The sequence below is a fragment of the Mauremys mutica genome, chromosome 4 (genome assembly GCF_020497125.1).
Source record: "Mauremys mutica isolate MM-2020 ecotype Southern chromosome 4, ASM2049712v1, whole genome shotgun sequence".
In the NCBI taxonomy this organism is placed as follows: Eukaryota; Metazoa; Chordata; order Testudines; family Geoemydidae; genus Mauremys; species Mauremys mutica.
In genome coordinates this window covers 102690663-102717472 of record NC_059075.1, presented here as the reverse complement: position 1 = coordinate 102717472, position 26810 = coordinate 102690663, and the positions used below count along the sequence as shown (strand labels likewise).

The 26810-nt window shown below is 39.9% G+C and overlaps 1 protein-coding gene across 2 annotated transcripts in view; it reads left to right on the top strand.

Moving 5' to 3' along the window:
• SOX6 (SRY-box transcription factor 6) overlaps positions 1-26810 on the top strand; it is a 385937-nt gene that overhangs the window by 206114 nt on the left and 153013 nt on the right. For both annotated transcript variants that reach the window (XM_045016229.1, XM_045016227.1), the window contains 2 exons: positions 7027-7199; positions 11322-11390. In XM_045016229.1, coding sequence (XP_044872164.1) covers positions 7027-7199; positions 11322-11390 — 242 coding nt within the window. The remainder of the gene's footprint in view (positions 1-7026; positions 7200-11321; positions 11391-26810) is intronic.

Genomic DNA, 26810 nt, shown 5'->3' with positions numbered 1-26810 from the left:
TTAGAACTTCCAGGGGAATTGGTTCATAAAGACATCCTTTTTTCAAATGTGGAAATTGCTTAATTTGATTCAAAATCATTTTTGATTGTTGGTTGAATTGCTTCAGTTGATGATACTTTGGAACTGCAGTTAAGTGTTTTTAAGTCTTTCTGTAGCTGCTGGCAAAGTCCACTCTTCTTTCTTGTCTTGCCTTCTGTTGATCTTATTAAAAATACACTGTCTGGTTATTTAAAATGCCAAACAGAGGGGGCATAAGCAATTGTAATTCAGCTTTCATGTTTTATTTAGATGCATCAGACAAAAGTTTAAGATGCAGAGAGTGAAAGAGAATGATATTTATAAGGCTCTATGTTAATCATGGAATTCAAGAGAAATGATAATACTTTGCAGCTGCATAGAGACTTTGATCCAAACATCTCAAACCACTTTGTAGATTGAACAAAACAACTTTGTTGTGCTAATTTACCCATTTTACAGGTTGGGGAAACCGAGGCAGACTTGTTCAAGAACTCTCAGTGATTTAGTGTCAGGGTGAGAATTAGAAGCTTTGATTCCAGCCTGCTAGTCTCCTGCTGTTAGGGCCAGATCCGAAGCCTATTGATGTCAATGGAAAAAGTCCCACTTCAGTGGGCTTTGTATTTTAATTACTAGGCCTGTTTGTTAGTCTGTGTTTCTTATTGGCTTGGCTTGGGTTGGTACAGCATATAATTTTTAATGGTGCCATTCTTTTTCTGTTGCTGAGTACAAAAGAACAGAGTTTGAAATTACATTCAGTAGCTCTGAAAATCTTTTGTTTCTTGTTCCTGTTTATTTTTTCTGTTCCCCACAGCTATCACCATGCCATTGTGCCTCTAGAATCTAGAATGGAATGCCATCTTGTAAGTCACTGACATCCAGATACACCAGTAAATAGACTGATAAATGATAGGGGTGGGAGAAGTGCTGGAAAAAGAGTGGAGCAAATTTCTCTTCACAAACTGCAAAATAATAAACTCTGTATCTACAGTTTTGGGACATGAGGTCTTTAATCACTTTCCAAACATTTTTTAAGAAATCTGGACAGATAATAATAATAATAATTAATTAATAATATTTAGCTTTTATACAGCACCTTTCATGTATACCTCTTCAAGTATACAAAGGAAGATGGTATTATTATCCACCTTTTTCAGATGGAGAAACTGAGGTACATGAAGATGAAATGACTTGCCCAAGGTCATCCAGCAGGCCAGGTCTCCTGAGTCCCAGTCCACTGCTCTATCTTCCCCGATGGAAGTGCAGCATATCATTATGCACATTTTAGTAAGGAATTTGAATGTAAGATGTGGGAAAGGATAATTTTTTTATAGCACCAGAAATGCATATGGAGCTTTATAAGAACATAAGAACATAAGAAAGGCCGTACCGGGTCAGACCAAAGGTCCATCTAGCCCAGTATCTGTCTACCGACAGTGGCCAATGCCAGGTGCCCCAGAGGGAGTGAACCTAACAGGCAATGATCAAGTGATCTCTCTCCTGCCATCCATCTCCATCCTCTGACGAACAGAGGCTAGGGACACCATTTTTTACCCATCCTGGCTAATAGCCATTTATGGACTTAGCCACCATGAATTTATCCAGTCCCCTTTTAAACATTGTTATAGTCCTAGCCTTCACAACCTCCTCAGGTAAGGAGTTCCACAAGTTGACTGTGCGCTGCGTGAAGAAGAACTTCCTTTTATTTGTTTTAAACCTGCTGCCTATTAATTTCATTTGGTGACCCCTAGTTCTTGTATTATGGGAATAAGTAAATAACTTTTCCTTATCCACTTTCTCAACATCACTCATGATTTTATATACTTCTATCATGTCCCCCCTTAGTCTTCTCTTTTTCAAGCTGAAGAGTCCTAGCCTCTTTAATCTTTCCTCGTATGGGACCCTCTCTAAACCCCTAATCATTTTAGTTGCCCTTTTCTGAACCTTTTCTAGTGCTAGAATATCTTTTTTGAGGTGAGGAGACCACATCTGTACACAGTATTCGAGATGTGGGCGTACCATGGATTTATATAAGGGCAATAATATATTCTCAGTCTTATTCTCTATCCCCTTTTTAATGATTCCTAACAATTCCTAAACAATTTTAAAAGACAGGACTTTGCCACAAGGGGAATACATTGTAAGTGCAATCTTAGCTGACAAGTAAAATTTAGTTGGTCTCTTTTGGAGTGGATTTATAGCTGTTTTATTTTATTACTCTCTGTTAGATTGACCTATGACCAAAATTCCTCAAATTTTCCTTTGATGTGTTGGTTCTGTTCAATTTGATCGCTTTACCTCAATGTACACTTAAAGCAATGCAAGATTCACTGTTAAATCAATGAACACAATGGAGAATTGAATTGATGGAACAATTATGATTATTTATTTAGCTTATTAAGATTATAGACACCAAGGAAGGCTAGGTACTGTAATGTCTACAATGAAGAATACATTATTGTTCTAAACTTTTGATAAGGAAAATTGCCGTTATGTTTACTTTTAAAAACAATTTCCTTAAATACTGGTGACTTCCCATTGAGCCTCAACATTTTAAATACAACCGGTAAAGGAATCAATGGATCAAATTCAGTAAATCTGAAGTCACTGAAATAAAGACCCATAAGAAAAATGTGTCAATTTTAAAGGTCTTTCTTAACTGAAGACCATTTTGTGATAGAGCCAAAGGTTAATAAAATCAGTAGTGAATGTAGCAATTTTACAGATAAGCTATTCACAACAAGTGTAGTTACTTGAATAAAAAGCTAATTCAGTTCTAAAATGCCACATGCAGTAGCAGTGAATAGCTGCTTTTAGGTGCTTTCTGGAGGAGGATAAAATACAGAATCACAGCACTCTTCTCTTCCAGCGTCCCTGGCTGCCTGTAAATTGCTGTGAATGGGACTGTGGGCTGACAGACTCTATTAAGACAAACTGCCTTTCTCATCGGAGAGATAAAATAAATCAGGTGTTTAGTCAAATTAAAATACTTCAGATGGAGCAGGCCCTGGGGAGCACTGATCCACCTGACAAATCTTAGCGAAACTCAAGACAGATGTGTTTGGGGGATAAAGAAAGCCCCATGGAAAAAATGCAGCACTGTCTTTGGAGTTAGAGAATAGATACAGTTTAGAGCAGAGAGAGAAAGCTACATGTGTAATATATAGTATTTTATGAAAGCAGGCATATTTACTGTATGTTGATATCTTTTATATGAAGTTTTTTGTTTTATCTGTCTTCATGGCAAATGTATTGTACAGATAGCTATATATGTATTAGTCAGCAGAGGAGTTTATTTACTGGTAATGATTTTAGGGATCTTGTAGCTTGCTGCAGTAAGTGGATGTGAAACAGATGATGATGGTACACAGCTACTGATGACCTCTGTTGGCCCAGCTAGATCAGCTCAATCTGGTCTGCATTCTTAGCAAGTTGTTTTTATTAGTATTTAAACTGTAAAATAATGGATAGGATTTTCCACTCCAAAATTAAATTATGCCATTATTCCCTCCCCCCCAACATTCAGGCATCTTTTATTCTTTCTTGCCATGAGTAGTGTTCTGCTAGGTTGTGACACAATTTCATAGGCTTCTCATTATTCCAGTCCTATCTCATTTGTGGACATGAGTTGCATGGGACAGAATAAGGATTAATAATTGGTGGGGGGGGTCAATACTTTAATGGGGTTAATTATTTTAGATGTGGTTTTCTTCTTAAACAATTACCCCTGATGTTTCCTGAATGGGAAATTGTAACTTCAGCTTGCCAGTGTATGGAATTAAAATAATGGAAAAGGAGATATCTTAGATGCTGGTGTTCTATCATACCTATGTCAAGCATCCCAGCTCAGTATAACGGAATAGGCAAATGTCACGGCTTTAGCAAGCATTTTGCGTTCTGGTTTTATAAATACAAAGCATGCAGAATAATATGGTAACAAAATGGAAGAGTAATGCCTGCCTTGGGTGTGTAAAATATTTGATGACACTAAGATCAAGGCTCAGAATTTCAATTCAGAAGCTGCTTGACAGATGTGGAAGTCTCAAGCTATGGTTTCCCAAGGCGTCAGTGAATGGGTCCGAGTATCATCTTAGTCAGCAGGTTGCTTCCCATTGGCTTTCTGGATTAAGTAGAGGAGTAGATCACTGGTGGCTATGGAGGGCAGGTAAGTGGGTTTCCCCTTGGCAGTGCTGAGTGCATTTTTGAGGTGGCTGTCTATTAATTGAAATTTAACTAGGGGGTAAAAATTTCAAAAGCACCTAAATCACTTTGAAGCCACAGTGTAAAATTTTCAAAAGTGACTTAGTCACAGAGGAGTTGGTTAGGCAACTCATCTGAGATGAGGGAGACCTGAGTTCAAATCCTTGCTGTAGGGGTTTAACTCTTGGGTCTGGAACAGGGACTTGAACCTCAGGGCTTCGATCTCCCAGGCAAGTACTCTAGCCAATGCGGTATAATGGCGGGGATGACACGTCATTCTCAGTTTTGTGAATGCCAGTGGTGCCTAAATTCCCTTGTGAATCTAGCCTGAAAAATCATAACTTTTCATATTGGAACTGTCAGAAAGAACTGTTTTGACATTTCTTACCCCCTCCTTTATTTACTGAAATCACACAAACTACCAAAATGTTTTGATCAATCTGAATCTGCATTTTTTAGCAGAAAACAAAGTTTGGGTTGAAACATTTTGTCCAGCTCTATTTAGGAGCTTAAGTCCCTCTGACTTTCAGTGAAACTTAGGCTCCTATGTGCCTACATCACATTTGAAAATAGTATTTAGCCTTCTAAGTCACTTAGACACTTCAAACATTTTTACCCAGATTCTCTTTTGGGGCATTGATGCACTATTTTAATTTCACACGAGCCCTCTGGAGTTTCACAAGAAATTGGATTAAACAATAGAGTGCCCTTGCGCTTTTTTCTTTTAAAATATAAACATTAATTGAAATTAAGAAATGCACTTCAGAACAGTTATCTTTTTACCCTGAAGTTTGGGGCTGCTGAGCAAGATTGATTTAATCCATGCAGTAATTGTGTTCTCTTTCCAGCCAAATAAACAGATGTAGGTCACATTTTTGGAACACTTTAAATGAAAATCATGTTACATTTTCAACCTGTCTTTTGAAAAATCCTTACAATACTATTTCTACAGTAGCATTTCAGAATAAACAAAAACTAAACAATATTTCTTCCAAGTGGATGTACTTAATATTTACAAGAGAAAACACAAAACATGCAGTAAATACAGACTGAAGATTTCTGAAATCCTTTCACTAATCTTGGCCTCTTCTGATTTTTATCCTGTGCTCATCAGTGTTGCAGCTGAGCACCGCTGGTGACCAGTTTTGAATGTAAAACCCTCTACACTTTTAAAAATAATATTAATCCAAAAATAATGTAGTGTAAGTAGTTGAGTCTCTGGGAGTCTCAGACCTGCTGCATAGAATCCTGTTTGTTTCTCCATCCTTGGAGAAGAAGCAGCTACTGAAACCTGGCAGCCTCTTCTTGCCTGGAAGACTTCCATCCTCCTCTAGGCAGGAGCGGCTCCAGGCCCCAGCACGCCAAGTGCGTGCCTGGGGCAGCATGCCCCGGGAGGGCGGCAGGCAGGGAGTCTTTGGCGGCATACCTGCGGAGGGTCCACTGGTCCGCGGGACCAGCGACCGGCAGAGCGCCCCCTGCGGCATGCCACCGTGCTTGAGGCGGCGAAATGTCTAGCGCCGCCCCTGCCTCTAGGGAGGAAGGTGGAGTCAGAACTCTGATGCCAGCTTTTCTACTCCTTACTTGATCCACTTCCCCACAATTCTCTTCTCCTTCCTCAAAAAGTCCTAAGGCTCCTCTTTACCTGAAGCTGCCTTCTGTGAGTCAGTGGGAGGGAGGGATCGCCTTAACCCCCTCATCTGATGTCATATGTCTCTGGGGCATCCAGCAGGCTCACCTGAATCTTGAGCTGGTTGGCCTGCTCCCCACCTCTTGGTTATTCTGTGGGCCTGGCAAGACTCACTTTCTCCAAATCCAGTTGGAGCTTTCTTCCCAGGAGAAGATAGCAGTTCTGCTTCCCAATGTCCCTTCACTGTACTATGCTCTCACTGCACTTGTCCATTATAGTACTCTGGATCTGAGATGCTCACATGGGAAAGAAACCTGTGTGATTCAAGTGCAGTAGGTTGAGATTATTACTTGTGCCAAAGTAAAATGTTCATATTTAGCATATTTTTTGGCTTGATTAACACAAGGCTCGTGAACTCTTTACTAGGAGAACCATGCAGTTCACCCATAAACAGACTGCTAAGCACCATTAGCATAAAGATTAAATGTACCATAGTGTCATGTTAATTAAACATGCTCTACACAGTAAACTTTGAAAGTTAAATGAGAATTTTTTAAAGTATTTTCTCAGGTTGAGCCATTTCTCAATGGCTACAAGTGTAGCTTGCCTTGTATACTTGTTCCATAACAAAGGTTTACCTTTGCCATGATTTCTAAATGACAGTAAATGACCTAAATGACCCACATGCTGTAGTGTTCCTACAGCATGCTACCTATGGATGGAAATCGTCTTAAATAAATGACCCACAAAGCATTAAACTGCTGTCCTTATTAAACAGAATCTTGTTGCTTATTTTGTTTTTTTCAGAATGTACAACTGAGGGAAAATTATGTTAATCAAAATGTGAATTTGGTAGTACATGAAGTAGTTATTACACTGGGAAGGTTTAGATGGAAGAGAAAGAGAGATTTGATATTGCAGAGTACATAATTAATTACTCTTGTCACAAAAAAGAAATAGTTGCTCTCAATCGCGCTTCCGCTTCACAATCGTTGTAACGTGCCCTACTGCTTGGAACATAGCAAGGCTGCATGCTGGGATCTTTTAAAGAATTTCTAGTACAATATATGTTCAAGCTGCCACTTGGAAAAAGCACTTTGGTACTTAACCCAATTTCTTTGTGAATATTGTTCAATAACTGCTGTCTACCTGATATTCACAATGTATCTTTCCTCCTCATTTAGGTACACCAGAAAGCCTGGCAGAAAAAGAGCGACAGCTCTCTACCATGATCACCCAGCTGATCAGTTTACGGGAGCAGCTCCTGGCTGCCCATGATGAACAGAAAAAGCTGGCAGCCTCACAAATTGAAAAACAACGGCAGCAAATGGACCTTGCTCGCCAACAGCAAGAACAGGTGAGGCTCCAAGAAAGAAATCTGTGAAAATGTTTCTTTCAGAACGTTAAAAACTCATAATAAACATTGTTCTGCTTGGTGTTTCCTTTCATCAGTTTTATTAAAAGAGCTTATCTTCCTTTGTAACCAATAGAAATAACGAATTGCTTTTTTTATTTTCATAAAGGGAAAAATATGATAGGAGACTGAGGAAAAGTGGTATTTGGAATTTCAAAGCATTTCTTTCCTACAATTAACCTCAGTAGATAGATTTTGATTTCTTGCTACTCATGTGATGAAGGATAGCAAGTTATCAGTGAGCCACGCTATCATAATTTTTTAATTCTCTCTCTGACAACTAAACAATCAAAGAAACAAGTACATAATTGAGAGACCAGAATGTCTACAGAGAAAAGGCAAATAATATCTTTAAGAAACACAGTTGTTCAAAAGAGCTGTCCTTGTCTTGTAGTATAAAAATCTAACAATGATCCCATATACTAATCCCCTAGGCATTAGGTCAGACAGATCCAAATTAATGTGCAATTTTTAGGAATCTGACATTATTACTAGAATTATCTTTTCAGTTAAATGTATTTTATAGGTTATATAGCGCAATATATGCTCTGTTGATTTTAATGAGTTGTGACGTCTGGTATTTTATGTGCTTGAATATTTGCCCACATGTAGGAATATGGACTCATCCCTTAATGGAAAATAACATAAAGGAACACTGTAAAAAATCAGAAGTTAGAATGTCATTTAGCCATCCAGAGATGACACAGTAATTAACTATTGACACTTGTGAATAAGCTAGCACAAATTAATCTTGACACATTTGCAGACGAGTGATATCTTACAGTGAACACTTTGTAATTATATTTCAAAATGAAAATTAAATGACACTTAAAACTAGGTTGTCATGCTCAATGAAGCGAGCATGTAGCTCAACCGATTGGCAAATAAAATTCAGAATTTGAGCCACATGGTGCTTATGTATCATACTTCACTGTGTCGAGCCTATACATCTAGCCTATGTTAGGATAATTGCACTGTCGTGTTTTCTATGCATTTTCCATTACAGCAGTATACCATTTAGGAGGAACCATCAATATTAGATGCATAGTGGAGTTTTGTTGGTTTCCATCAGGAAATGAATATTCAAATGCTACTGTATTGTACTTAGAGATGCAGCGATCTGTACACCAGCAATCTGAACTCTAGCAAATTAGCCCCTCCGCATGCACAAGCCAAACAAAGCCCTCAACACTGCCCTGACTAACTTAGGATGCAGAGGAGTGGCCAGATCACCAGCAATTCAGAATGGTTCAAAACATAGGATCCAGTAGCTGTGTAACAGTCAGAAAGAAATCACTGTGTACGATTTTCATTCTGAATCTGATTTGGGGGTGGTGGGGGCAGTGGACGTTTGCTTGAGCTGATTTGAGTACCACTGTGGATTGAATTTTGAAAGGTCCACTTGCGAACATGCATCAAGTAAGATGTAATACAACTTTAAGGTGAAATGGCATCATGCTTCCATCATTAATTAAAATAACAGTACTTAAGCATTCATATGGATGTGTGAACTGTCTCAGTAAAGAGGATCAGCTGCAATTGCCCCTCTAAGCATAGGCGGTACTGGTGATCATAATTATAACAATAACCAGGCACTCTGAGATCCTGGCAGCTGTCCCTATATTACAGGGGTGGCCAAACTTACTGACCCTCTGAGCTGCATACAACAATCTTCAGAAGTTCAAGAGCCAGGGTGCGCCTGCCAGGGCTTGGGGCTTCAGTCCTGCAGTGGGGCTGGGGGGTCTCAGGGCTTCAGGCCCGTGAGGTTGGGGGGGCTTGGGGCTTCAGCCCTGCTCCCACTGAAGCCCCTAGTCCCGGCAAGGCTGAAGCCCCAAGGCCCCCCTCCCTGCTGGCACAGGTGCTGGAACTAGGGGTGCTGGGGGAGCTGTCGCACCCCCTGGCTTGAAGTGGTTTCCATTATACACAGGGTTTACAGTTTGGTTCAATGGCTCTCAGAACCCCCACTATAAAAATTGTTCCAGCAAACCTGCCTGCTGGGCAGAAGCTCCTAACCCCACCACCCCGCTGCAGGGCAGAAGCCTGATCCGCAGAGAATGGGGGGAAGGCAGGGTGGGCTCTGAGAGCCTCACTTTTACTGTAAAAGAGTCGCATGCAGCTCATGAGCCACCCCTGCTATGTTATCTAGTCACACACCGTCCCCCTCTACAGGAGGCCTTGCTAGCTACTGCAGGACCCTGTTTGAGTTAGTTGCATAAGTAGCAGGAGAGGGCCTGATTCTTCATTCCTCACTCACTAAACTCCCATTGACTTCACAGGGAGTTTAGCCTTAGGAGATCATGCCCATAAAGATAGTTTGAGCCCATTAGTAGGCAACTGTTTGGCAGTCCCTGAAAGTGGGTTTTGATTCTGCTCCTGTGCTAACTATCCTGTCTCTCAGCTGCAGGAACTGGTGGACATCATTTTCCTCTTTTGAGGGTGTAATTGGGACTCTATGTGGTGCATAAATCTTGTACTCATCCCCTGCACAGGGATGATTTTTTCCTGTAGCAATGAAATAAATGCATATTTTTTCATATCCTGCAATTTCAAAAGAAAAAGAAACCTAAAACTGATCATTTTGTGCTATACTATTGCCTTCTCCTAATGTGCATAAAGATACCGCATTTTTGTTTGCATATTACGCAATTGATCTGAATACTTTGCACTAAAGTTAGTTGAAAATGCAGTCGTGTTCCAAAATCACCCTCACAGCATTTACTGTATTTTTTTTTCAAAATATCTCTACTGCCCATTTTCTTAGCTTTCCCAACATTGAAATATATGCACGTGTGTAGAATCATGTACTATATCGGGGGAGGAGGGAAGAGCGAGAGAGAGCAGTGTTCTTCCCACACACTGGGAACTAGGTACTCCTGAGTACCTCAGACTTTATATGTGGTACTGACTCTTGCAGAAGTAACTCAGAAAAAGCCTGATCATCCCCCTTCCCAAGGAATATTTATAGGAGGGGAAATGATACTTGAGAAATGAGTCACAGGGTGAGACTCAGACCCTCAGGAATGGGAGGATGGTGTCCTAGCAGAAAGAGAAGTCACCAGGATTGCTGAGGCTGGGTTTCCTGGGCAACATAGATTCAATCCCTGATCAGATCTTCTGAGCAGTTATCCCTCCAAGACAGCAGTCCCAGTAGCTCACCCAGCTCCTCCTGGCTTCTCTGCGGCGGCAGTATGGGAAGTTAATGTAACAATGGGACAGTTAATGCTGGTCTGCATTACCTGCTGCACAGATTTCTGCTCAAAAATACATCTTCAGCCGAGATGATCGGGCCATCTCCTTCTGCCCTAAGAGATCTTGGGATGGCTCCCGTCAATCTGCACAAGCCTCTCTGCACTCTGTCCCATTGCTATATGAACTTGCTTCTCTCAATCCATGTAAAGGAAAAGGAGCCTCAGACCCCTAACCTGGCACCTTCACTTGCCCAGTTGATAAAAAGGAGAACAATAATATTCACATATTTCACAGAGTTCTTCTGAGAATTAATTATTTAGCCCCAGATTCTGCCACTTTTACACATTGGGTAGCACCTTTCTCACTGAGCAGTTCCACTTAAGGCAGTGGGACCTACTAGGGAATAAGGTACCACTCAAAGTGAATAAGACTGGCAGATGCTTGCCCTTTTATGCTGTATTTTGAAGCACTCCATACAGCCCCAGTTCAACAAAGCAATGAAGCATGTCCTTAACCTTAAGCCCTGTGGATAGGGATGGAATCACACACCTGTATAAGGTTAAGGACATGCTTATGTGCTTTGCTGAGTTGAGGCCTAAGTGTTTAGTATTAGAACATAAGTTTTACTGGATAGTTACGGTCTGATGTTACATTTAAGTTTGAAATGTTTCTATTATTTATACAGGTACCTCAAAAAATATCATTCACTAATGTTCCTTGCAGTGTTTTGGTATCTCTTAACAAATGGTGCTCAATCAAAAAAAACAACAACTGTTTGAAATGATCATGAAGAATAACTCAGAGGTTGTTTTCACTCAATAAGATTGAAGTTTGGACATTACTATTTTAATTTAATGAAAAATTTATTTCTAATAGATTGCAAGACAACAACAGCAACTTTTGCAACAGCAGCACAAAATTAATCTACTGCAGCAGCAAATTCAGGTCAGTGTGTTTTATTGCTCTCTTCTGATTATGCTTAAATTCCATTTACAGAGAGGGAAGGATTTAAGATAAAACAACCACATGCTTTACGCATAAACCCCCACAAAGAGGGTCTCTGTGTCTTTGAAAATAATTGTCAACAATATTTTGATGGAAACTGCTTTTGGTTAATAAGCAGGTTTTTTGAAAGTTGTGAATTATTTCTTAAATCTTGCCATTTAACTCTAGAATCTGCAATCATTTTGATTTACACACCATGAAGGAGAAACAGAGATTCAGTTATTGTTTATAGATTACTTTATTGTACAAAGAGAGAATTGGCTTTATAAGGAGAAGATTATTATGGAAAACAGTCCATAGAAAACATCTGAAACTTCATTAACCAAAACAAACAGCTACAGAGCAGGAAGATAGCCTTTGAAATGCCAGCATTCCCCAAACCTATTGAGACAAAACTAGGTATCCAGGCTCTGATATCTTGCCTAATATCCAAATGCGTGCTGGTGCACCATGACCCACAATGCCTTTTGGTGCACTCCATAGGCAACCTTGTAGCTGAGTGGAACCCACAGTCTCTAGCTTGATCATGTACAAGTAGATTCTCGAGTGTCTATAGAGGTGGACAGTCAAACTTTATTTGCAGGTGGTGTTGGTGTGTGGATTTCCCCACTGTGTCATCCTCCCCTCTTCCCCGTTCTGCTCAGAAGCCTTCCTTTGGCCTATTCTTCTATTTAAATTTGCATCCTGGCTGTTGACAAGCTATTGTGTGGCTGGTCACCTGCTGTATTGTTGCTTATGTTGTGTAGCCAGATGCACCAGTGAGAGCCACCTGCCTCTGTCCCTACTATCCAGCAGTCTCTGTAGGCAGAAGGGGCACTTATTCCTTTCCTCATCCTCACCCCAATATGTTTGCATATCCCTTTGCAAATATCACAATGTTATTTTGTTTGGACTTTAATTGGTTTAATTAACATTTGTCAACTACGCTGACACCGTGGGATGAAAGGCACAACAGAAGTGCAGAACTTTGTCCTCATTGTTTTCTTGACTGAATGTAGTTTTGAAAAGAAGACTGTGTGTCACTCTATTAGTTGTGCTTTGGGGAAGGAGAGTATAAAAATACTTGAGGCAAATAAATATTACATATTCCTCTCTACCCCTGTCTTGCAGAACAGGTAACATTAGTTTTAGAAAACCATTCATTAGTTTATTACATAAAAAACATCTTGAATTGGCAGAAGAGCTAAAAGTAAAGCATAACTTAAATGGTTTAAAAAATGTAAAAGAGACCAGAGAATCATGTTACTTTAGGAAAAATAGGTCCTGGCATTTTTTAAGGTGAATGGGGTTTAACATATTAAGCATCAGTTTGAGACCATTCAAGGAATCTCTTGAATGCATACAAACACTTACTCCTAATTAGAAGTGTATGTATCAGTAGAATTTGTTGGCACAGAAAGAGTCAAATTATGACAGTTGGAGCCTTTAAAGCACTGGAATGGGGGAATCATCTTTGGCATAGGGTATTGGACTGCCCTGGTCACTCCCACCATCCCACAGCATATTCTCCTCAGTCACCTTTGGCTATCCTCAGAATTCATGAAAGAGCTATGCAAGAGTTTTTTACTTCTGTTGAAAAGTGGGATACACAGACATGGGAAAATGTGGTGGTGTAGCAAAAGTCATTTTTTCTATCTATCTGGCAGAACATGGTTGGCTTCAATGGGAAGAATCTTCCTTCATATTCCCAGTCCAAAAAAAATTAACTCTTCTCTGAGATTTTTGGAAACCTTCCGGATACTACTATCTGGCTCTCTCGCATTCCCAAGTGATTCCAGCTGAACAGTATTGTGGGTAGATCACCAATCAGTAGAATGCCATAGGAATCTTCGCTAACCTGCCAGGGACCTCCGAGAGGTCAAAGTAGGGCAAGAACCAAATGTATTTTAGTTTTAGGAGGATTTTCATACCCTAGTCTATAGTGCTTATGTCCACATATAATTTGTCTGCTAATGCAATGGGTTATGGGTACAATTCTTGGCATATTTTCAGAAACAATTTTCTTTTTGCACTCGTCAGTTTTTGGTGAACTTACCAAGAAAAAACAAACAAACAAATAACCCCCCCTACACACAAAGAAGAGGCTGTAATGTAAATTTGTAAATTTCATGTAATGTATAGGCCCTTTTGGGGTAGAAAAGGTGGAAGTTCCCATATACACTGGTTTCTTTAATGAGAAAATGCTAACTCTGTTTGCAAGAATATATCGATATAAAACAAATAATATTTGGGTGCTGGGTGCTACCTTCATTATCGGAATTGAAAATCGACAGATTTCCCTGAGACTCATTGTGAAATCTTAACTTGCTTGCAGCATGGCCAATAACAAACTGACTGCAATTTTCACACAGTGAGAATAGCTCTGGAATAGCTTTATTTTTGTGCCCAGTCTCATTTCTTCTTGCATTGGGATTAATTCTGATTCTGATTCCATCCATGATTTTTAAAAGGTGAATTCTAAGGCTGCCTTCTGGTAATAAAATAATAAGGATCTCTACCTTACCGTCTTTCTTATAACCTATATACATGATGCCATGATAGCAGGAATCCATCAGCAGAAATTTTATGGCTGCTGTTGTTCTGCCAGTGGTGTAGTGTCTTCCATTGGATTTGGGAAAGGTTTCCTCTTTCATTGACCTGAGTTGACAATGCATTGGGAGTCACGTGCAGCTTCTTTCTCTCCTCCACCTCCATTTTTTCTCCTTTATAGGATCCTTGGTAATTGTCTGAATCCTTGTGCATCTCTCCACATGAAGATGCGTAACAGGACTTTTAGTGGGAGCAAATGGCTATTCTTTGTCCCTCAATGACTGCTAAGTCTTTTCCCACTTGACCTTCCCCATATTTATTGATCAATTAGATGTGGAGGCTGGGCCGATATAGGGTGCTCTTACTCCATGTTTGTATAGTGGTTTGGGTTCTATTGCATGTGAAATATTTGTAGAGTGATTTTTGCTCATATGCATAGGATGGAATCTAATCAATGTGTCTGAGGCAGGGAAAGAATTTTTCCTCCATATCTCGATGGCCAGGCTCACAGTGGGCTTCTTGCCTTCCTCTGGAACATCCTGTAAGACTCCTCCTGTCAGTTATTAGGGTTGTGGGGGATGTGACATATCAAACATGCATGTGGTCTCTCAGGAGGGCTGCTAGGAATGCTAGTTGTTAGGTTTATGGAGGAAATCTCCTATTTTAGCTGATGTTTAGCCTACATAATCCACAGTTGCCATCAGCCAAGTGGTTCTTCCTTGTTTATTTGTTCTTGCTTATTTTGTTGCAGATTTGTTACTCAGGCATTCCTTGTGATAGAAGTCGATTGCCTTAGTTGCCTCCTTTACAGCTCATTGTAGGTTTGGGGATGGGGAGAATCTCCTTGCTATTTAGTTGATTGAGACTGTTAAGACTAGGTGTCTACATTTCTTGTACCTGAAAATGTACTGTTGGCAATGGGTGATATGTTGCTGGGCCAAGGATAGGCTGAAGGATGTGATGCTTCATATTGCTGTGTCTGGTGTGAAATAATAATTGTCCTCCCCTTTATAAGAGATTATGAAATGTGAATATTGTAGGTGTCAATTTCATCTGGGCACAGGTCTGTCCATGGCCCAACTACTTGGAAATCAGTTCAGTATGTTCTCTACTGCAGTATTCCGGGGCAAGTGATTGTGGATGGAATATTTTTATCACATGAGATGCACTGTGTACCTCTCTAATCTTCTGAGGTCTGTGGCATATAGTCTCCAAACAATAATTTTGACAATTTAAGGAATACAATTTATGTAATCCTTTGAACAATTAGAAATAATCAAAGAGGTTCACTATACTTCAGTCAACAATAAGTAAAAGTGAAAAGAATCCATTAAAACAATCACTTATTTCCCCCCTAAATTGCCATTACTTCAAACATCTTATTTCATTTATCCGTTTCAAGGACCATTTTCACACTCCATACCTGATTATCATATATTGTGCAGCTTTGTCAACAGCATGTCAACAAGAAACATATCAAGTATTGCAGGCAAAACCAGTACAGTCATCTTAGGAGTGATGAGCTCATATATTTATGTATTTGTTCACAGTCAGTTCAGGATTCTGGGGGTGGATTTTGGGGAGGTAGTTTTGTCTAGTAGTTAAAAAGCATGAGAGGTTCCCCTTCTTTGTCCACTTCTATAAAGGGCTTTGAGATCCTGTGATGAAAGGCTCCAAATAAGTGCAATATTTTATTACTCCCCAGCCCAATTACTCATACCCCCTGAAGCTTGCTTCCCTCTCTGTGTGGACAATAAACATCCTTCAACAGGAGAAGTTCAGAATTAGAAGAGCTAGTGTTCCCAGTTACGATCCTTTATCCCACCGCCCAAGGCAGGCAAGTCTCCCATTGATTTCCATGGACTTACAGATGAGGAAAGACTTCAGGGCAAGCAAAGGCTGCAGGATCAGGTTTTGAGCTGTTTTATATTCTTTGAGCCAAATTCATTTCTGATCTAAAATGTACAAAATCTTAAAGCAGTAGGAAAAAACTAGGCTGCTCCAGGGCAGGGTAGGGTGGGGAGATATTAATATATGCTATGCTGGGAAAACTCATCTTAGGGGATATGGGAAAAATCCATTTAAGGAAAGACTTCTTTAATGCATCATAAACAGAAGGGAGAATTCACAGGATGGAAATGCTGAAGTCTGACTCTGTATAATGGGCCCAACTGTGCAAGGTGCTGGATGCCCTCAACTCCAAGTGAATTCAGAAACTTGTTGGAGACAGTCAATTCCTTGCAGGATCGGGTCTGCTGAGTGTCTGTCCATGCTCTGCTGGAGGAGGAGGAGACTGAGCCCAATTCCTCAAGCATTCTGCATGCAGAAGATCCATTGGAAGATCCGTGGAAGAAACGGGTGTAGAGGACTTAAGGAACCAGGCCCTTTGCTGAGTCACTTCAGACTTGTGCAGCTATCGTTGGAATGAATGCTAAATGTAGGCCACAATTTTTGAAAGAGCTCAGCTTCTACATCTGGGCGCAGTACAATGGACGCGGAACTTTTTCTGGGAATCTGGCAGTAGGTGTCACAATGGGAACTGAGCACTTTTGAAAATTTGGTCGTAAGTGCTTTCATCCCTTTCCCTTCTCAGTGCCCTTACAATATAGTGTTTTGAATCAGATGTAGTGTCCTTTGCATAGAAAAATTGGGTTCTTCTGCCCTTATAAGTATTCTGCTTTAACTGAACCATAGAAATTATTTCTAATAGTAATTGTGTTCTAGTTTTTTAATGTCTATGTTCATGCTGTGTATCTTAATATCAACAAGCTTGCATTGTCTATTTCTGTTAAAATGAGTGAACATGATTACCATGATAGTAAACAAATAAAAGAATGGTAACATAAAAATGACAACTGTTTAAGCTGTTCTTGAATATGAATCATTTGAATCGTACTTAAAACTTAAGAGGCTGATCCAAGAAATCTCTCTCCTTATCCATGATTAACTACTAACATTTCAGGTACCTGGTGAGCTGAATAAGGACTATCTCTTTATGTGAAGTGCATGTCTAAAGATCAGGAATAATTACATTGCACATTAGCCTTCATGGCCTGCATGACCTGGTTAATTAATTTTTTGCTAGGATAATAATAGTAGAAATATATTTAAAGATATGCTTCATCATTAAGTATCTAATTGACCTCCAATTTTAAGAGCTGGACCTTTCATTTATTGCCTTTCAGAGATGGGTTAAACCTCCTAGCAGTAAGCTTGCTGAAAAGGCAAAAGCTGGAATCTAGCTGTCGTCGGTCCCCAGTTGCTCTGTCTTAGATTGTCTCTCTTTGTTTGTAAACTGTATTTAGCATTGGCAAGCAAAAAGCAGTTACCATGCTACTATTCTGGAACAAGGGAATATTCCTTTTTTTTTTTTTTTTAAATCATCGATCATGAAACTGATCCCCTTCCTGCAAGCTCTGAGCAGGACCAAATAAAGCCATTGAAAGCAACTTGATACCTCTATTGGCATGGTATATGGATCAGATACTCCCTTGAAAGAAAATGAGGGTTATAAACAAAGCTTAGAAGTCTAGGAATAGCCCCCAGCTTCAGCAAACCCTTAAAATATTTTGTAATTGTATCTTCAATCATGAATTAGCTAGGAAAAACAGACCCTCTTTTCCCTTTTATTTCACTGCTGAATGCTGTTTTTAATTGCCCACAGGCATGCTGTTGTGATCTTCTTTGGAAGTTTCAAACGAGGATAAAAATGCAAATCTAATTATTTCTTTTATCTAATCTAATTAACTTTTAAAAGTAATGATAGATGCACTATAGCCTGCATCAAACATTTTAATAACCAAGTTACTGGATTAAAGAATAGGTAAAACTACTGTAATTTATAAACAGTGACGATTACTGCAGTTCAAAATTTAAATTATTGTGGTGGCTCAATAAACTGTAGCAGTAGCTTATTAATTTGTAGTAGAGATTATACATTTCCTTTAAATTCCAACTTGCTTATGAATTGAATCCTAACCATCATTAGCTTCTTTTGATTCAGTTCAGTACCAATGCATTGCTGCAAAACTAAGACTAACCTCCTCCTTCCAATGCAGTTGCCCACATGGTCTATTTGTAAATGGAAGATGTAAATGCCAGCATGTTACTGTAATTTGTACCCTTATTATTTAATCAAAGACTGAGATTTCCAGAACTCTGCTGTGTGTGTAGCCTCACTGCTTCTGTCCAGCTCGTCAGTCTTGTTAGCAAAGATGGAAACTAGTCCAATGTGAAGGGCAGAGCCAAAGAAAAAAGAGAAAAACAGAAATATGTTGAACATTTACGAAGCAAAGCAAAACATTTCATGTTTCATTTATTATTGAATATTGGCCTTTCCCCTATAAACAAGAGCCAGGTCCTGAAGTCCTTGCTCAGTATTTACTCTGGCAAATCCTACATTGTGGGCAAAATCTTACTCTTGGTACCTGCCCAAGTAACTTTGACTAGACGTTGGAGATATTAGTGTTGAGAAGAGGGGAGGAATCTTTCCCCCTTCCCACCAGGCTGTGGAGTGGAAGCTGAGCCACAGCTACTGCTCCATCTTAAGGGTTGGAGTAACTTCCAAAGCCCTAATTGGCTGAGTGATCCACACCATAATGGTTACTCCAGCTAAGTCTCCATCCTCCCCTCACGTCCCTTTCCCCAAATACCCTGGCATGATGGCATGAAGGAAGTCCAAGCAGGGCTGGATTCCATGTCAGAGGGTCACAACTCCTATGCAGTCTCCTAAAATTCGGTTCTTGCCCTTCAATCCCCTGTGCAGAAGAAACTCGCTAGGTGCTCTGTATGTGGGGCCTCCTGTTCCCATAGGGTATATCTACACTGCAGTTAAAAATCCATGGCTGACGTGGGCTCGGGGTGCTGGGCTGTTTCATTGCAGTGCAGACTCCCAGCCTTAAACTGGAGCTGGACTCTGGGACCCTCCCATCTTGTATGATCCTGGAGCACGGATGCCAGCCCGAGCCTGGAAGTCTACACTGCAATGAAACAGCCCTGCCACGGATTTGGGTGTCTGAACTGCAGCATAGACATACCCATAGAGGTGGGGGCAAGATTTTCCCTGACTTAGAATAAAGAGCTTCTGGATTTAGCCACAAGTTAATCAATAAACTCAGCATGAATACATGTTTATTTTGTACGCTGTCCCCTCAAAAGTTAAGGTATCTTCCTAATACTTTTCTAATTTTTCTGTGAATTTTTGAGTGAATAGATTTGTGTCTCCTTCCTAGATCTAAACAAATTGTATTTAATGCAAAAATTAAGTCTTGTGTATCTCTTTCATATCACTTCTGTAATTATAGAGCAGTAAATGGTAGAATAGCATATGTTAGCAACATGAGCAGCAGTCTATGAAATGAGCTACCAGTTAATAAAATGATCTTGTGGTGATGTTGGCCAAATGCTAGCACACATGTTTCGGAAAGTGATATTTCAACAGACTTGAAGAATAGGACTTTGGCACACGGGTGCTGAACGTGATCTGATGTATGGAAATTAGCTAAATCTACAGTCAATGTCATTGTTCCTCAGGCTCAAGTGGTGCAGATAGTAGCTGCCCTTTCTCCCACTCTCTCCCCTCACGCTCCCTTTTTAAAATTAACAGTGGCATTTGGGGAGGGGCGTCGCACATCCATCTATACTCCTCAGTCCAAGCACTCTTGTTTCTTTCATTCTTATGAGTGCTGTATTGCAGACTTGCCCGTGGGCAATACTTCTTTTTCTTCTTTCAGTCCACCCTGTAGGCCTGTTCCTAGAGCTGAAATCCTCATCCTCATCAAAACCAGTGGGACCAGTGCTTTGCTTAAGTGAGGACTGCAGGCTTGAGCCCTATTTGTTTAGGCTCAGATTATGAGCAACCCCCAAAAATATGCAGAGGAGCAAGCAAATATTACCTACCCCACTCATGCTGCTGCTCAGGGTCCACTTCCAGCATCCCTCACAGTGCTCCAGGCAGCCCACTTACTTCACCCACATTTGTGCAGCTTGCAGCCCCAGTAGTCACTGTGCCTCTCTGAATGCCTCTAGTGCTCCTCCTGGGGCAGTGCATCTCCAAATCACCAGGCTGTGGTGTTAAAGCTACAGTCTAACCCCTAATTAATGTCAAAATCATCCTGAATAATTGGAACTGTTTGCTTAACCGCAGAAAGTCAACTTCCACCCTCAGTTGCACCTGCACAAACAAACTAAAGTGTGTAAGTGAGAGCAAAATTTGGGCAATTGCTTTCCTTCCAAAGGGCCCAATCCTGCAAAGCCTTATTTATATTAGTAACCCTTACTCGCCCAACCAATATCTGACTACTTGTATATCTAAGTATTACTTCCACTGCAGAATTGGACCCATAATACAGAAGAATGTACAATTAATTACATTAGGTTTGCATTAAAACATATCCCATAACTATGACATAGAAACTACATAGGATGTTGGCCTTTATTTTGCAAATAGTTCTACTTGCTAGGGAGTTTTCTGTGACTGTCTATAATATGGTAGCCAACAGGGAAAAACAACTTGGGTATGGATTATATTTTTTTTCTACACTGCATACTGCCCAGGATTCAGTGAAAAAGAAAACAGTTAATAAAAGTACAGAAACAACTTGATTTATGGTGATATCCATGTATACAAGCAACACTGGAATGTGATGATATCAGAGGTCAAAGTTTCTGTCTTCAGAAGCAGGTATTTAGAAGAAAAATGATGAAGTGCAGCCCCACATAAAAAGGCCAAAAGCATTTAGAAAATAAATTGTAAAGTACTTTTTGAAATCTGACAATAAAATGTTGAATTCACCAGACGGCATAAACTTTGACTTAAGAGATCAAAGTGGTTTTTAGTTGTTATACTTAATGATGTATAAAAATTCTTTTATAAGATAAATTTGTTTGCCTGTGTTTGCAGTAGTTGTGAAAATTAGTTGAAGAATACAAGTGCATTATTAAATCAATTTGGGGAGAAAAGTGTGTTAAGATGGTACTTGGTTTCACAACAATACAGAAAAAATAAGTGTATTCTTGTCTGGATTCACATGGGGATTATGCACCCATATGGAGAACAAGATAGAATTGGAAAGAAAAAAAGAGAAACCACTTAACAGTCTGTAAATGTTTGGACTATTTAAATCAAAAAAAGTAAAAGTGAAGTGGATGGCCATTTGTCTTGGTCTTAAGCAACCAATGCCATTACTAGCAAAAACTGGTCCCTGCTAAAGGTGATCTTTATGAAAAAGTTGAACAACATTGCACTGGAAATCACCTGGGAATATTTTAAAGTAGTTGTGTAAGTAAGAGGCAGCTGGCCTTTCAGTGCAGGTTCACCGTATTGCATCCTGTGCTTTACAGATTTTTAAAGAAAATGAAATTATATGATGTAGTTGGGTCTTTGACCATGTTGTATGCAAGAGATTTGCTTGTTTAAAAAAACTAGTCTTTTATATAAATCTTGTATATACCATCTTCTGTAAGTCAGGCATTTGCACAGATTGTGTAAATTATGTCTATATTGAGAATTTAAGAGGTTGTACAGTATGCATTCCACACTAGAGGGATGGCAAATAAAAATTGATATACTGCGAGACATATGATATAACACAGTGAAATATCTTTTAAATTCCAAAGGGATGCACTGACATCACCATGCTTAATTCACATACAGTAACTCCCACACATTTTATTAATGTTAGATTGAAGTTTGTAATCATTCAATAAAGGAAAACAAATGATGCAAACAGTATACAATGGTTCATTATGAAATGCAGAATTCATCTTATTCACCCACCCAAAACGACAGTGTGTTAAGAAAACATTAAAGTTGTAACACCAAATAATAAAAGCAAAGAAATTCACAGTTGAGAGTGAAGTGAGAAATCCATCCTGAGACACATCACAGTCCCAGAGCATTTGTTAAATGTACTTTTTAGTTAAAGAACTTTTTTAAAAAAATATGTAATAATCTGTAGGTCATTTTTACTGTGTGGACCAAAGTTTAGCCAGGTGGATGAACATGCTTTTGCTTTGAAATATAGACCAGGTGGACAAACATTAAGTATGTGGACTAAAACATAGCTGCTCTATGTGTGTGCTCAGGACACATGGTAAGTAATAATAAAACTGATGGGGTGATGGATAGCTATTGGCCTGGTCCTCGGACTGGGACTCCCTAGGCAAAGCAAAACAATAAACATTTTCTGGAGAGAGAGGGCTTGGAGCCCATCCTTGCTCCCCCAAGAAGTGCTGAGAGTCACCTTAGATGGAAGGACTCACTGGAAAATTGTAGTGGGCACTGTCTTTACCCTCTGCTGATATTTGATGTTTATGTGAAAGATCTATCTAGCCCTCATTTGTGATACCCCATTATCATAGTATGTAAGTACCTTACAGATTTTAGTGTATTTATCCTTACAACACCCCTGAGAGGTAAGGCAATGCTATTATCCCCATTTTAGAGATGAGGCACAGAAACAGTACGTGACTTGCACAAGGTCTCACAGGGGATCTGTGGCAGAACTGAACGTGGGTCTCCCAACTCTGCCTAGTGCCCTAACTGCTGGATCTTTTTTCACCATCATAATATTTCACTCAGATGGCCCTTTGTTTCATCTGCTGTAGTGGAGTTCTCAGTCATGGAGAATCCAATATCAACAAGACAGAAGCCCTTTAAACTTCTTCCCCAGTTTACTTAATCTCAGTCGGCTGGGTAAAGACTTGCCTCTTCTTTTCACCCCCTTCCATAACTGGTATTATTATCATTCCCATGAATGTAATTATACCATGTGATTATCAAGTTGATTAGAAGCATGGAGTCCATGCCTGGAAAAGGGGCAGGCATGGAATGCATTATGAGGAATTCTGTTGCTCCTAGAGACCAAGTATTTCCCTTCCTCATAGGTAGCAACCTCCAAGGTTCAACCAGGAACTTCCTGGAGAGACTAGCCTTATAGAAAGATTGTTTCTTGGACTATGTCTAAACTACAAACTTGAGGTGAGTCCCCTGCTCGTGTACATACTCGTGCTTGCTCACTGAGTGCTAGCATGAGTATAAATAGCCGTGTAGCTATGGTACCCTGGGTAGTAACAGTGAAGGCATATGCCCATTGCTTTCAGGCAGGGTTATACTCAGCATGGCTCAGCTGTGCCTCTCATTCCATGACCAATGCTACCGTGGCTACACTACTATACTTGCGCTGGCTCAACAAGAGCTAGCATGAGTATGTGTACATGAGCAGGGGATCACACCCTTCGCTTGTCGTGTAGACATAGCCTTGATATAGTATACTTATGCAATATAGCCTACATAAGTAATGTTCCTGGGGGAAGATGGGAGGAAGTACTTTTAAAAAATGCCTACATTTCATGGTTATACCTCGCATGGTGTGTATGGCACACAGGTGACTTAAAACGCTACGTTACTTGCCTGAAACATCGGTCTAATAGTGTTTTTTAATTTAATCAAAGTGTCTGTTTCTTTGCATGCCACATTTTAAGCCAGAGTATATTTTTACAGCCAAGTTATAAACCCCTGAAAAAAGGGGCTTATAACGGAAAGGTTGACACAACATTAATTCTAGTGTTGCGAACGCAATGCTATAATTTTGGAAAAAGACCTTTATAGCTTTGCTAAGATATTAATTGCAGGAAATTACAGCATATCCTATTAATGTATTATGTCAGTGGCATACATAGCATATGACACCTTTACATATTCTCCCTTGTGTTCGTGGCAATGTGTTGCCTTTGTATCTTAATGGAAGAAGTGGGTGAAATGGATGGGAGTTTCTTTAGTCCTCTGAGGTATTGATCAAGCTTCATGGAAACAAAGCCTATAAGTAGATTACCTTATTTCCCCATTTTAAAAACTGGTCCTCCTCCACACAGGTAATTCAGATGTGGACATCTAGGTCTTGATCCAAAGACTATTGAAGTCAGTGGGAGTCTTTCCATTCATGTCAATGGGTTTGGATCAGGCTTTCACTTTGACCCCAAACCTTACCAACCCAAAGGTCCCATTGGCTTCAATTAGAGTGTTTCAGAACTAAGAGTTGCAGATTTAGGCCCTTTTCATTAATAAGGATCTGGTTCTGATTCATTTATGTTTATATAACTTGACTGATTTCCATGGAGTTACTCCTGATATACGCTGGTGTGAGACAGAATCCATCTCTAAATGTAATTTCATGCAACTTTAATGTATTCACTGCATGTATGTACAGTAGGTGCAAGCTTGCAAAAATTACAGTAGGTTTCCAATTTGTTGAATGATATGGATACATTCATCTGGTTCTGTATCTTTTATTTTGAGTAAATGGCGTATTTACTAAATTCCCACTACACCTCTACCCCACTATAATGCGGTCGTGGGGAGCCCAAAATCCCTACCGCGTTATAGCTGAAACCCTGTTATATTGGGGTAGGGACAGCAGGGCTCCGGCAGTGATTTAAAGAGCTCCGGGCTCCTGCCGCTGCTGAGAGCTTCAGGCCCTTTAAATTGCCGGTAAGCCCTGCTGCTGCAGCCCCGGGGTAGCGGCGGCGGGGCTCCAGCGGTGATTTAAAGGGCCCTGAACTCCTCACAGGAGCCAGAGCCCCGGGCCCTTTAAATTGCCGGCGAGCCCCACTGCTGCAGTCCTGGGGTAGCAGTGGCAGAGCTCCAGCAGGATTTAAAGGGCCCGGGGCTCCCCTCAGCAGCCAGAGCCCCAGACCCTTTAAAGCGCTGCCAGAGCCCCGCTGCTATCGTGCTATACGCGAACCCGTGTTATATCGGGTCACGTTATAGCGGGGTAGAGCTGTACTTTTTAGGATTGTAGAGGCATTGTGTCATACTCAGTTTAAACAACTCTATGTTCTGATAAAGCAGTTCATTGTATTATCACGTTTTTAATATACACTATTTCATGGCATTTTGATATATTTTAAGCCCAGTAGGGCATCACTTGTTTTATTAATGATAGATATTTGAAGGGGGAAGGAGGACTATTCTTAGAAAAGTGTTCTTCAGCTGTTAGCTCTTCAGGGCACAAAGGACTCAGACTTCCTATCTATTTATACTCCGCTTAACACAGTGAGACCCTGATCTTGGGAGGGTCACTATATCGATATTTGTATTGATAAATATGAAATAATAATAATAGCATATCCTGAAACAAGTGGAGTTTTGAATCCCTATTTCAAAGCCAAGTTTTTCCCTCTAAAGACAGAGGAGCACCCACAGTTGCTTGTGTTTACACAAAGCTTTCATGCCTGTTGTACAGTTGATTAATATCTAACAAGATGGGAGAAAAGGCCTTCACAGAAAAACCACTGATATGCAAGCTCATTGGACTGTCGATGGTTCCCATTAATTGCAGGCTTTAACATATAATTATTGCATAGATCTGGTTTTACTTATCAAATCCAGACCTGCTTTTTCTCTGCCTGCTGTGCAGGGGGAAACTCCATGCTGTACCAGCTTCTTTTTACTTGGGGCTCCCAGTATCATCAGGATTAAAGCTGTCAGAACAGTCATCCCTCTTTGTTTTGTGGTTTTAAATACAAAGGTTAATATGGTTGCTTGATAAATATACCGCTTTGGGTTTGTTTGTAAGCTACAAATGCTTGGAAAAAAACAAAAATTCCTTGTTTTTAATACATAACATTTTAATTTTGATAGTTATTACCAAATCCCCTCACATTTCTGGGGAGGAAGATATGAGGACTGCACTTTAATTTATTTCTCTAATCTGGCCAGTAATCTGTCACTAAATAGGCTCCAGTGGCTTGCTCCTGCACTCAGATTCAGGATAAACCACCACTGAAGTCAATGAGAGTTTTGTCTCATTTGAAGTTGTGCAGGCAGAAGGTGCCATTTCCTTAGCTGGTGTAAATCAGTGTTGTGCACACTGAAGTCAGTCCAGTCCAAGTCATGCGGGATCCTACCCCTAGTTTACAGTGTTTTAAAACAAAGGTAGGTTTGAAACAGAAGCAGTCTGTTGTGCTTTTGTTATTCATTGTAAAATCTTCCCTTTGTACCAAATATACGTTTGTGGAAGATAAAGTAACTGTCTATTTTGGACTTCTTTCAGATAGGAAGTACATTGTGCTTGTATACTTTTGCTTTGCTTGCTTCAACTACTAGTTTGATGTCAGTATTATCTTTCAGTGGACAGACTCTTTCTGTTCTTTTTTGTTGACGATGAATAGTATAGAGAAATCTTACTGAGGACACTTTGCAGTCATCAACAACATAAATGGGCAAGGAACAAAAATAAAACAACCTCCACTAAATTAGTAATTAATTAATCATTGTCTTTTTTGTTTTAATTAAGAAAACACACGTTTCTTAAACAGGGCAGCAAATCTGTCATCTAAAATGGAACAAAGGATCATTTTATTTCCCTTTGTTGTTTTCCCATCATTTAGATGTACATATATTTTGGATGTAACTTTAGGAGGACCAGAATTTACTAATAATTTATACAATAAACATTGATGATTATCAACCATTCAAAAGTAATAAACATTTCCTGTGTGAAATAGAGGTGGCATCAAGTGTCTTAATTTCTGACAGTAAATGGTTCAGGTTTACTACACAGACATTAACATTACCATTTAATGGTAAAAGTCTCACCACACTCAGAAAACATAGGTCACCTCTTATAAAACTAACAGAGTTGCACACGAAAGAGAAAATACTTTGAAGAAAGACCGGGGCTCATGTGTATATTAACCAGAGCAGATGAAATGATTTATTGGGTTTTATACACAATCTGTAAAGGGTAAGCATTGCTAACAGAATGAGTGGCAGCCTCAGGGAGCTGAGTAGCCCCCAGGGAACAGCCTTTGTTCCTCTGGACTTGACAG